This window comes from Delphinus delphis, chromosome 9 (assembly GCF_949987515.2).
Source record: "Delphinus delphis chromosome 9, mDelDel1.2, whole genome shotgun sequence".
In the NCBI taxonomy this organism is placed as follows: Eukaryota; Metazoa; Chordata; class Mammalia; order Artiodactyla; family Delphinidae; genus Delphinus; species Delphinus delphis.
Genome location: NC_082691.1, coordinates 53,001,749 through 53,015,553, shown reverse-complemented (window position 1 = coordinate 53,015,553; position 13,805 = coordinate 53,001,749). Strand labels below are relative to the sequence as shown.

Genomic DNA, 13,805 nt, shown 5'->3' with positions numbered 1-13,805 from the left:
AAGTAATGCTTTCTGGAGGCCTTTCTGAAATCTTTAGACCACAATAAGTTCCCCCCCTGCTATGTCCTCAAACATTACCCAGTACTGTTCTTAATATACAACATACTCTACTGTAATTACTGACATGCCTGGTTTTTTCCACCAGCATCTATTTCATTGAATTCTATGCCTTTAGTGATTAGTGTAGTGCCTGGAAGATAATAAGTACTCAAGAAATACGTGATGAATAATGAATGAATGCTAAATTCTGCTTTGTATCCTTGGGAGTTACCACCTGGCATGCAATAAAAACTCAGTAAAGGAATCTGAACTGTTGTCATCATGGCTATAGCCATGGTACAGGTTCTTGAAGGTATCAAAAACTTATTATTCCTGAATAATTGAAGCCTGATAATGGGGCATGAATAATCATGATCATTGGCTTTTACAGAATGATTAAATGTTTCAATGTCACAAATCTTACAGTATCCTCCAATAAGATTAGAAAAATTTATATAGCAACTCTACGTGTTTTTTTCCAAGTTTTATGTAACTCATAATATAAACAGAAAAAGCATTAAAAAGAAAATATATAATTGTGTGCAAATTGAGCTTGGGATATTTGAAGGAATAACAGCATAAGTTGCTATCTAGGGATATTCCTTTTAAGTTATATCTGGATGTATTTGTCTTAATTTATAATTTTGAAAGTATTTGTATTGATTTATAAAGTAAATCTTTATAAAGTTTTGTAAATAAATATTTTCTCAAATATATTCAAGAGTTCTGAGAATCTGAAAATTATTTTTTAGTGAATATAGTTATGAAAAACTCAAATAAAACCAATGATTAATTTTACTGTAATGATCTGTTTGTAGTATTTTCATCTCATATAACATAAATAATCATAACCTGCGTTTCCACTTGGAAAATACAAGATAATTGAAATTGTAATTGGATTGGTTAATTGTGTGTGTGTATGTGCTTTAGTTTTTTTAAGTTAAGGCTTGTATTTTTAGGTAGGGTTTTTTTTTTTTCCATTTAAGAGATGTATGTTCAATGAGGAGAAAATTAGGCATTTAACAAAGTAAAAAGTTGTGGATATGAATTCCTTCTAATACACAGATATGTTTAATGTAAGACAGAACCTAGAGGCAAAGATAATGATTCGATTGTGGTTAAAACAGGGGGCGGAGGAGCATGCAACTGCATACACTAAAAAATCCACCCACTTGCCCTTATATTTGCTTTGTTCAGAAAGTGATGATGACTTTGAAGTAAAAAAATATTGATTCACTGTGTTACAGCCAGAGGGATGTTAATACATTTTTCCCTTTTTCTTCTAGCATACTGATTTATGTCAGTACATGGACAAGCACCCTGGGGGGCTGCATCCAGATAATGTGAAGGTAGGAAAAGATCTTTTTAAGTCAAGGGTTAGCATTCTTCATGTGCATGTTTTGAGCGAAAATCTAATCTCTCTACTATAACTTAAAAAAATTGTGTAAAGAGAAGTAATATTGAAGTGAACCATAGTCATTGCTATGGTTTGACATTGGAAGCCATGCTTTGACATTAAATATTTTCACTGTGGTATTATTATTTAGACCTTATCCTGTTTTTTCTTCATGGAGAAACATTTGCCAGTAATGAGTAAAATCCACTGGAATCCTGTCATAACACTGTTTTCAGAAGAGGGGAATCTCCAGTAGCTCTAGCTTGGAGCTCCATACTGCAGTACCAATTGGTTTCAAGATAAAGTACTATTATGATCCAAAACAGTGTTGTGGTGAATTCATGGTGCATATTTTTCACTTGTTTGTACAAACAGATAAAAATGGTTTTTCCTACTGCTTTTTTTTTCATTTCTTTTACCAGAAATTGGATTACTTTGTATAAAAAGAGCTAAGTTTTTCTAAGATTTGACCTAGCAACCATCTTGGGAAATTGTCCAAAAATTTCAAGCTTAAAACAGGAGATTCTTTCTTGGCATATGTTAGGGAGTTAGAAGATACCAAAGTTTATCTGAAGGCTAAACTTATAAATGTATTTGAAGTAAAATTATTTGTCTCCATTTCATCCCATTCATTATCTGCACCTTTCTTGCAATGTGGCATATTTTTTCGTCTGTACTTTTCCCTTTGCTAGGAGAGATATATTTGCACCTATGGTATTACATGTGTTTATTTCATTTTGCTTTATACAAATAATATATATATATAGTATAAGGTTTTTTTCCTCTTAGAATATGTCATAGATATCCTTTAAAATCAATACATGACTATGTAGTTCAGTCTTTCTAATAACTGCATATTATTCCATAGTATGAATAAACCGTAATTTGCAACTGTTCTTTATTCATGGATCTTGAGGTTGTTTCCAAAATGTTCCTATTAAAAATGATTCTAGAGTAGATATTAGTATAAAACCTTTATACTCATTTCTTTTGAATATCTAGTTAATGGGTTTTCTTTATTAATTAGAGACGTGATGTCGGTTTTAATGAATTTAACTGGAACCTTTGCCCACAAGGTTGTAAATTACAGAAGGACTGTTTTTCTCTACATTCCCTAGGATTGACTAACCAGTCATTTAGATTTTTGCCATTCTGATGAATAAAAATGAAATATTTTTTATGTTGACATTTTCTTGACTGCTAGTGACATTGAGCATCTTTTCATGTCTCTTGACCACTTGTAATTCCGCTATTACAAGTTACCTGTTCTTATATATTCATTTTTCTATTGGGTTGGTTTTTTTCTTTAATGAATTATAGGTGCTTTTTAATATGAAATTAATAATGAGGGTTTTTATGGTGGTCATCTATGTTGTACAATTTTAAAATGTAGGAACTTGTAGGAAATCTGACAAAACATTGTTTTTAAAATAAGTAATAGAGTCAATATGGTACTTACAGTATTTGTTGATTTTTTCATATATCTCCTTTTTTGTTGTTGTGATTTTTTGTTTTGTTTAGATTTCTTTTAAATTGTTTGACTATTCACTTTTCTTAAAAATCTGTATCCATTGACATAGGTAGTTTTTTAGTGGTTAGATTGGGCAAGAAATTTTAACAGATGAAGAGATTTGTTTTTTAATCTTGTTCATGTTCAAATTTAACTTTAAACATTAGTTTTTAATTAATACATAATTCTTTCTTTAACATTAAAACATCTCAGGGGCTTCCCTGGTGGCGCAGTGGTTGAGCGTCTGCCTGCTGATGCAGGGGGCGCGGGTTCGTGCCCCGGTCCGGGAGGATCCCACGTGCCGCGGAGCGGCTGGGCCCGTGAGCCATGGCCGCTGGGCCTGCGCGTCTGGGGCCTGTGCTCCGCAGCGGGAGAGGCCACAGCGGTGAGAGACCCGCGTACCGCACCGCAAAAAAAAAAAAAAAAAAAAAAAAACTCAAATTGTCTCATTTATACATTTAATGTTCTCTTCTTAGGGTTGATTGGGTTCACAATCAACAGTACAGTACATCCTTATTCCTGTTTCTCACTTTATTTTTATTTATTTATCTATTTTTTTAAATTAATTTTTATTGGAGTATAGTTGCTTTACAATGTTGTGTTAGTTTCTATTGTACAGCAAAATAAATCAGCTATACATACATATATATATCCCCCTTTTTTTGGATTTCCTTCCCATTTAGGTCACCACAGTGCATTAAGTAGAGTTCCCTGTGCTATACAGTATGTTCTCATCAGTTGTCCATTTTATGCATAGTATCAATAGTGTATATGTGTCAACTCCAATCTCCAAGTTCCTTCCCCCCTCCCCGCCCCCTTTTCCCACTTTAGCCTGGGGAATCTGTAGAGAGGCCAGCTAGTGGAAGCCCAGGGCCTACCAGCCTCAGTGGAAATCAGAGGCTACTCTGAGCTAAATTTGATTTCCAGACTTTAAATTCAGTGACAGGATTAAGATTAAAGAGCTGGCCTGAGCCTTTTCAAAAAACCATGGCATCACTGGATTTCCATTATCCTTGTTTGGTCTTTTACCAACACTGTGTGTCATGAGTTATGGGCAAGTTTGTTGGTGAAATAAAGAGAGCTCATTCCACAAAGCATTGCCAGTATCACTGGTGATTTTTGTAGCCTTTGTAAATTCTGCTTCATCCGTTACATTTTATTTTTCCTTAATCTCTTAATGGTCATGGAAAGATTGAGCTTCTAGGTTACTGGTTTTCAGTTACTAGGTTGCACTCCTTGAAATTGTGTTTCAACAGCTGTTACCCAAGTTTTGCAAGCTTTTCTTTCACCCTACGATCATTCCTCGTACTTAAAATACTTAGTGTTTGCTACCTATTTCAAGTTCAGGTTGTACTGGGGCATTAAACAAGGTTTATTACTGCAGGAGCTCATACCTCCTAAGGTGTGGTGGAAACTCACTGGTGAATGAGATGTGCAGTTAGCATAAATAATGTCACCGAAATTAGATATGATGCCAACACTGAGTCTAGATATTAGTCATATGGAGCAGGAACTACTCTCACTAAGAAATTGTTTCACATGGTTACAGATTGATACTCTACTACATTTTTGCCTCCAAAAGTGCATGATGTGATTTACTTCTTTTTATACCTTTCTGAATAACTGAAAGGCAGTGATAGGTGTTGGTATATAAGTTTCCATTTCCCCATACCTATTGACGTCTTGGCTTTTTGAGGTTTTGCCAAAATGTACTGGATTGTCTCAGTGCTTGGAATATTTAAGTGCAAGAAACTTTGGTCATCATCAAAGAGGTCTTCAAACTAGGCTCCACAGCAGAGTCATCTGTAAAACTTTAATATATATATATATGAGAGACAGGGCCTGGACTGTGGTGCTTCAGAAAACAGGTATCAGACCCATGCCTCAAGGTAGAAAGTTGTAAGCGTCTTTGTGGAGAATCTGATCAGTCCAAGAGAACAGACCTAAAGAATCTAGGTGATTCTACAATGAAGACCCCAATTGACAAATAAGTAACTCAGAGGAAGCAAAGTTGCTTGCATTGATTACACAGAGAAAGAAAGAAAGAAAACTTCAAAAAAATTATCAATAATATTCTCCAAGAGGTAAAAGAAAATAGTACATCTATAAAACACAATGCTATGTTATTTTTAAAAAGGAGAAATTAGTGGACATGAAGTAGCTTTGGAAATTCAAAATATGATGACAGAAATTAAAAACAACAGTAAAAATGGAAGAAAAAGTTGGAGAAGTTTGCCAGAAAATAGAGCTTAAAATACAAATCTGAAACATGAGAAAGAAGGTATCAGAAAATTTAGAGTCCAGTCCAGGGGATCAACCATCTGAATGACTGGAGAAAATAGAGAGGAGGGAGTCATTAAAGCAATAAACATTAAACTATACTTTTTCCAGATGTGAAGAATGTGAACTTCAAGATTAAGAGGGTCCATTAAATGCCCAGAACATTTAATGATAATAGATAAATGATAACATTTATTGTTGCAAATTTTCAGAACACTGATTTCAAAGAAAGATCCTACTGAAAGGGAACAGGTTTACTACTAAAGATCAAGAATTACAGTGGTGTTAAACTTCAACAGCAGCACTGGAATGGAGATGGAAGTGGGACAACAACTTGAAAATTCCAATGTAAAATTGTTTCCAATCTACAATTCTATACAAACTATCAATGAAGTGTGAGAGTAGGATAATTATTCTCAGGTGTTCAAGGAGTCGAAAAGTTTGCATACCTTGCATCCTTTCTCAGGAAGCTACTTGAAGATGTACTGCACTATAACTCAGGGAATAAACCAAAGCAGAAAAGAAAAGGAAACCAGGTAGTAGAGGCTACCACAAAAGAGAGATGGATATCCTCAAGACAATGATGAAAAGAATCCCAGGATAACAACTGTGCATCGAGCTGAAAGGGTAACCAGTCAGTCTGATTGGCGCAGGTCAGAAGTCTCCAGGAGAGATTTCTAAGAAGATGAAAGGGTTAGATAGAATACCAAATGTGTTTGAGCAGATTTATAAGATGGAAGAAGAATTTGGTGTCGAATTAGTGATAACCACAAAGAAAATTCAACAAAGGCAAGCAAACCAACCAACAAAAGAACTAGATAGTTACTAACACCAGGAAAAACAATTATTGTGCAGGGGAAGAAAGTAGTCCTATAAAACTTAATGGCTCAGCTGTAAATAACATTTACATGATTATAATACAGTACAATATTACGATCAATATGTAATATTATAAAATGTAATATGTAATCAATATTACATGTTGATGTAGTTAGAAAAACACTTCTTTAAGTGATTCTGCTATAGCCAGGCTCATTCCAGGATTAGCATCCTAAAGCAGTCATCCATTTCAGCTGCCACATTTTATATAAAGATCAGAATCATTGAGATTAAGAACTTGTCAAAGAGCATTTTGATTCTTTGTCCAATGTTCTTTTCCTTACATTGCATGATTCATATATTAAATTACAGTAATTAGCCTGTTTACCTGACTTTATATGTACTCATTCACATAGATTTTTCATCATTTTCATGTTGAAGATAATTTTTATACCTTCTCTGAGGGTATGGGAAGTTAAAAAATAGAATGCATCTTGTTAATGCCTGTGTTTTGGCATCTGAATTGTAGTGCATGAAAGCAAACAGCCCTCATTACCATGTTGGTTTCCATGGGAGGCCACTCAGCTAATCATGCACTGGCTTTTCTTCACAGTTTTGTCTGCTTAGAGACAGTGCACTCCTCCAGGGTTACATTTAGGATCTGCACTGCAGGTGAAATTATTCTCAAAGAAGTCTGACTATGACATAGTGACAGATGTCCCATGGGTATTTCTGTGTGATGGATTAACATTTTTTTTCATGTGGTGATACTTCTTGTCACTTAAATCGATGAATGCAAAATGAAGAACGTAAGAATAATATTTACTAAGTTAACAACTGTTCATAATGCTGTGCTAGATGCTGATTAACAAAAAACAACAACAGTTGAGCTAAAATAAGACCTTGTAATGGTTCTCTATAAATGTAAGATGTGAAAACCAGGTGAGATAAGCAATTATCTTTAAAAGAGCATGTTCTTGTAATAACTCTGAAGCTCTGCATTTGGTTAAATAGTTCATAGATCATTAAAGGATAGGAATGTAATAAATACTGAATATTTATTATGGTGAACAGAAGGAAAACATAGCGATCAAGTCCTTTTGCTTCTAGATTTGACAGTTTTGACTTTTGGTTTCATCACTATGCAGCATGACAGTATATGGAAATATTTTAAACATTCATCTTGGATTATAAAAATGTACATATCTGTTTAGATTTCATATATACTTGTTTATTGTGAAAAGGTGGGTTGCCACGCATCTGAGAATTGAGGCGATTGTTCTTTACTGTGAATCAGGTAGACTTGCAAGTGTTACAAAGGTGATGCATCACTGAAGAATGAGGGGGAAGAAAAGAACAATTGAAAGAGTACATAACTCATGATTTCATAGTAAAGCAGAGGCTAGTCTATGGTAATTTTGTATTAAATCCCAGCAAAACATCTGTTAAAGTTTTATCTTTCATGCTGTATATTCCTTGTAAGCACTGGAATAAACTCATAAGAAAAATTGTCAATGTTAACGAAATTGCTGTAATCACTTTGCTACTTTAATTGCCCACAAAATGTGTCTGTTCTCAGTATGGCCTTCTGAAATAAATATTCACTATTAACTAATGGTCTGTATTATATCAGTTTTAGACAAATGGGTAATTTTAGCAGTTAATTACTTAGAGGACAATTTAAAGCCTGAATCGAAAGCCTGAGGACATTGGCCTTGTTGTAAATATTTATGATGATTAAAGGTATAACAGCCAATTGTTAGAACATGATAATTGGTATGTAGGAAACTGGTTAGAATTTTGGGCAGAAGGTAGTTCATTTTTGCCCCCTTTACAAACCATTCACTATGAATTTTCTTGGGTTTTGACTGTCATAGCTGAGTTGAAGGCAGACTTGTATTGGAGTTCTTCATTTTATAATTCTCAGTGACTTACAGATTGATCAGTTTTTTAAAAAATGACCATAACAGTCTAAATTCCCTCTTCAGCTTTTCATGTGTTCTTTAAAAAGTGATAAGCATGAGAGACTGAAAATTAAGGTTCATTAAAGAAAAGAAAGATTAATTGATGCTGTCTCCAGCTCATATCCAGAAATATAGGTGCTTGAATCTTATTACCATGATGACATTGGGTCTTCCTGTGTTTTTATGTAATTATCTTCATTGCCATGTCATCTTAATGACTTTCCTAGAAGATTTTTTTGTAAAAACATTTGTCTTTTTTTTTTTTAAAGAACTGTAATCCAAAATAAAGTAATTCTGAATTATCTGCCTTGTTCTCTGAAGTACCTGAAATTCTTTGGACATAAAGCTGAGTTTTATTTTTTATCTCAATATCTATATTAATTAAGAAGATATGAGGATTATTAAGGTTGAAAAATTGCTATTTTTCCAAGAACAAGCAGGTGTATTACAGTCAGAATAATGTTATGCCAAATTAAGACTGTCTCATACAGATGGCACTGAGAATTGATTCCTGAATGAGACTTTCTAATGTTGAGATAGAAAATCAGATAACACCTGATTTTCTCCATATTTTGCGTTAGAACTCTCATTTAGCTGGTAATGATTTCCTACTATGCATTACAGTGAATATTATAGAACCTTTCATTATTCTGTATTTTGGGAAATACGGTTATTTCATGGAGCCATTCAAGAGTGTTTTAAAAATTTGACACCTAGTCTCAGCACCTGTCCAGTTTTCTTTTGAGCCTTTTCATCCTATTTTTGTTATAACAAAATGATTTTCCATATCTAGACAGTGAAGGATTAACAGTAAAAGAAAGTGAAATTCATGTGTCAATTCATATTGTGTTGGATGTTCAGAGAGGGTCTGAGTAGTGAATTTCTGGTTAAGATGTGGGGCGTGCGTTCCGTTGTTTAGAACATGTCTTTTGTATGCTTGGCATCATCTGCTGATGTGCTTGTTAATGATTTGAATCAGACAAAGGAATCAAGGCAGCTAACTGAACAGCCCACTCTTTCCTAGCGGTGCTTTAAAACCCAGATTGAAAAGAAATCACCCCAAAGATTGATGAAATACAGATAGTCGTTAGAAGTATGCCCTGTGATATTTTATTTGTTAGATGGAATTACCCAGCTTGGTGGGGCAGGGGCGGTGGTATCCAGTGGAAATAGGACAGATACCCTCCTGGGTTTCAAGCTTCAAGCCATTCACCTTGCCTCTCTCCCGTTTAAGATGGATCTTGCACTCGACCCCTTTGTTTGCATGTTTTCCAAGACAAACGTGAGGACCCAGGGGGGAAATTAGCTGAGTAACAGAGTATGTACACGCTTCCAGGGATTTTTCTGAAAGTCCTAGACAAGTTCAGCCTTCATGTGAGTAGCCAGTACATTTCATAGATATTTTCTCATTAATATATAAATCCCTGTTACTTGAGATCTCTCTAAGAAGATGCAGAGAGAGAGAGAGGTTTATTGATCATACCTATCAAACTCAGAGTCTTTACTGCATTCCATATGAAACATATTTTTCTCTATTGTATAGCTTGCAGAAGTGATCTTTCTCTAAGACTCTTACACTCAAGATTCGTCACCTTTGTCAGTTTTTCAGTCTGCATCTGTCTCTCTCAATTTTAAAAAAAAAGTTGCATTGGCCTTATCAACTGATATTAAGACAGTTCATGTTGATAGTGTTTAAGGTGTTACTTTAGGCAATAAAACCATTTTAAATTCTATTTATTCCTTTTCATTGTGTGTAAAAAGAATGGCCTGTAGTTGGGGGAGTGTTGCATACATTCACAAATGAAGTTGAACAAATATTTGTATTTCATGCTATTTCTTTTTGGTTCCAAAAAGTGCCTATCAGTAAGGTCAGTTGTATACTTAATATTATTATATTATTAGAATTCCTTGGAATAAGTGTTTCAGTTTTTCTCTTGGAAAATTATGTTGGGCAACTATTAAAGCCAGTAGCTTAAATTTGATCATCTTGTTTCTACTCAGCTAAGGAATATTTCTAACACTAGTTTTAGGCTGCTGACCAAGTTTATTAAATGGAAGTTTCTCATCCTCAGCCCTCCCCATTTTCTTCATCATACATACAAACTCTAATAACTTGGAAATCTACTAAGTATTAGTATACTAAGTATTATAATATATTGTATATTATTATATAATATTACATATTATTATAATATATTAACATACTAAAGAAGCTAATGTGCTTCTTTCAAGGAACATGGCAAAACACAGATCTGTTTTACAATCCCCACTTGACTCCTTGTAAGTATCCCAGTTCTGGTTCCCATGGCTCCAGTCAACTTGCTCACTGTGGGCATCTCGGTGCCTAGAGCAACACCTTGTTGATATCCACCATTGTATTGAGGCAGGAGGAGAGGGCAGAATGGGAGGCCAACTTAAGGATCACAGAAAGCGTGCAAGAGCTTTTTCCCAAGAGTTTGCCCAAGTATTTGAAACTCTTATTTTTTGAGTTATTCCCTTCCAGAAAGTTATCATCTTTAAGAATAGAATATTAATGTATAAATAACATAGAGATTGAAAATTAAATTTTTGTTACATTATTTAGAAATGGTGGAACATGTTCCATATCTAAGACTTACGAGGGAGTAGAATGAAGAAGCAGAAAGTTAAATGAAAGAACTCAAAAAGGGCAAAACGTGGCAAGACAAACTGTCCTTACTACTCAGATTTTCTAAGACCCAGATCTATCTGTAGTACAGGGCAAAAAGGACACATCTATGACCTGATGCCCTGTCATGAATGTTTGTGTCTTACACTATCCCAGTAGCACACTTAATACTGTCAAGTGTGTCCAAAGGGACAAATAAATTATACCATAATGTTTTACTATCTGGGCTTTTATTTCTATCTCCCTTATATCTCCATATAACCTTCTTAGTATTCTTTTGAAAAAATTCAACACATAAAATTGCAATGATGTTTTGTAAACTATAAACTATTTGGGAATGTATTATGTACATTGTATTACAAATTATGATTTGATATTTGCATTAGGTATTTGCAAATTTGAAACTCAACTAAATGAAATGAATCATTCTTTTGAAAGTTGAAGAAGACCTAGTATTGCAGTAAAATCATTATCTGATGCATATTTTAATGTATTTTTACATTCAGTAGATATTTTGAGGACTCAAATTTTCTAATTATTTTTCATTTCTAGAAAGTTTGATGCATGAGTAATTTAATGTTTGTGCATCCTGTGGATTTTTAAATGATGTGGTGCTAAACATGGAGCATATTATTTGATGCATGTATTAGCCATGTACAACTTTGGTTTATTTGCCAATGTCACATTTTCTAGCCTTGGATCCACACAATGTGTAACTACTTTAATCAAATAGTATACATGGTTTTTGGGTAGCAGTATTTTAAATTGTGGGTGTCAGAGCAAGACAAAAATGGGAACTGTCTCTACTACCTCTACTACACTTGCTGTGGGTCCCTTTTCCCAATTCATTTAGTTTCTCTGAGCCTTTATTTCTCTATCTTTGAAATAAAGATAATAGTATCTGCCTAGCAGAAGTGTTGGAAGGATTAATTTACTGGTATTTAGTAAATGGCAGTTATTACAGCTGCTCAATTTGTAGAGTCCCTTCTACTTCTGCTATTCATAAAATGAAAGGATACAGTTTTACAGCATGAATGAATGTTAAGGGCATCTGAGACAATCTCATTTTTAAGGTGAAAAACCTAAGATACAAAGATTTAAACTTGGTCCCCAGGTGACAGAAAAGTAGCTTAACTAACTCTCTTTGTAAGAATTGCTGCTGTGCCATAAGGCATAGGTTGCATTGCTAATCACTCTAATAAGCCCTAAGAGACCGTGGACATCCCTTGAAGATAGTTGACCCAAGCCTGGAAAATCTGCAAGATGTTCACTGTGCTTAGTCTCATATTAAATGGAACCACATTTATTAAATAATGCCTGGATTTCAGACCATTCATGGAATCTCATGACTGTAAGCATTGAGACAAAGAGCATCTGATCATACATCTTTAGACTTTGACGGGGGTGGAGGAGTATAAAATTTGTTGCTCACTGCAAGTGGCAATAATTCTTTTGAGTAACAAATATATTAAGTCCAATGATGTGTGTGTGTGCTTTTTACCAGCTTGCTCTAAATGTTTTGATAAAAAGCCTTATCTTCATATTCTTTACCTACTTAAAGTCTAAAGAGTTTCAGAAGGGAATAGAAGGAGTATTAAAGGATATTCCCAAGAAGTATATGCCATGGCCCTGAGAATATGAGCTGCTTTCTGCGGGGGATGGCAAGACAACGTGGCTATAGATAGATCTGCTGCTGGTAGAAGTGTCCCTGTTCATCGTATCGTTGCTATTTAAGGCATTTTCCCATGGGGATTCTTATTGCAAAAAGTGAACATATTCGAACTAGAGTATAACTCTTCAGTGATCATACTGTAGGATTTGAAGATATCTCCTTTTATAAAGTTGAATAGAATATCCTGAGGGGACAAGGTATTCTTAGGAAGACCTTATGGCTACTACAGTAGAAAAATAAGAAGATAGAAATGAAAATATGTTAGTTTATCAGCTTCAGGACATAAAGCTGTCTTCTGCCATGTTATTTATTTCTAAGAGGATTTTAAGTAGCAAAAATAGACATTCAGGAATCATATGCTCATTACATAATATGCTAATTGAGGCTTACAAACTTGGGTTCACTTAATCAGAGCACTTTGATTATATTGGGTGTATAACTGTATCCAGCCATGCGTTTAGTAAGCATCAACCTCATTTAAGATAATGAAGTGTAGTGGAAAGTTCACAAGTGCTGTGTGATGGTTGGATGACTTTAAGTTTCTCATGCTTTTAGAACTTTAGTTTTCTCATTTGTTTAAAAGAAAAGGAAAAATACAGGATTATAAAATATATGTAAAATTACTTAAAACAGCCTTTAAATGAGTGTAAGCCTTCAATTAGTATTACTCTCCCTTCCTTTTTTCTCAGTACCCGAGATTGCATTGATGTTCACCAAGTTTTATTAGCGAGTAGCAAAGCTGATTTTTACTCTTTCTCTGCATGTGGCCCCCTCTTTGGTGGTCCTTCTTGTTTTCATAGTATCCTCTGGTTTTCACAGAGATCAAATATAGCTTGTTATGTGGTGATTTATACAACAACCAAGTGAAGTGGCTTTCTGAAAAATTTACATGGGCAAGTTAGATACTTGCCTATTTGCCTAAAGGAAGAAATGCCCAAGACTTGCCTTTCTCAAAACACTCCCAAAGAATATTCCATGGGACATTCTATTAAACTCAGTGCTAATTCCTTGTGGCCTTCCCACCCCTAGCTAGCAGTATATTTTCTGTTAAACACATTAAAATGTTATTTCTAAAACACCAAGTTTACTAATGGTTTCAGTGAAGTATACTGTTGCCCCCTTGCCACCATTACTATTATGATGGTGCATTGATCATTTTACTATTTCATATATTGTCTTCTTTTCATTTATTTAAAAATTTCTTCTTAATTTGTCTTCTTAGTGATCTGCTTGCTTGGTCTCCTCAATTTTTTCCCTCAGAACAGCAAGAGGTTTGTCATATAATGCATCACTTCATCTTGTGCATCTAGTGAATGCTTGTTTTCCTATTAAAATTTTATGTGTAATGAATTCTGTTTTCAGAGTGACAAGTTTCCTCCCTCCTCTGTGCCTTCAGTACACTCAGTTCACGTTGCTGTCACAGTGCAGACCTCTTTAGGTGGTAGTTGTCTGTTTATGTGTCTGTCATACCCAGTGGG

At 34.5% G+C, this 13,805-nt stretch overlaps 1 protein-coding gene across 4 annotated transcripts in view; it reads left to right on the top strand.

Annotated features, from left to right (window-relative positions):
* The window catches only part of CDK14 (cyclin dependent kinase 14), a 609,402-nt gene that overhangs the window by 309,374 nt on the left and 286,223 nt on the right, over positions 1 to 13,805 (top strand). For all 4 annotated transcript variants that reach the window (XM_060020565.1, XM_060020564.1, XM_060020563.1 and 1 more), the window contains one exon: positions 1,326 to 1,388. In XM_060020565.1, the coding sequence (XP_059876548.1) occupies positions 1,326 to 1,388 (63 nt within the window). The remainder of the gene's footprint in view (positions 1 to 1,325; positions 1,389 to 13,805) is intronic.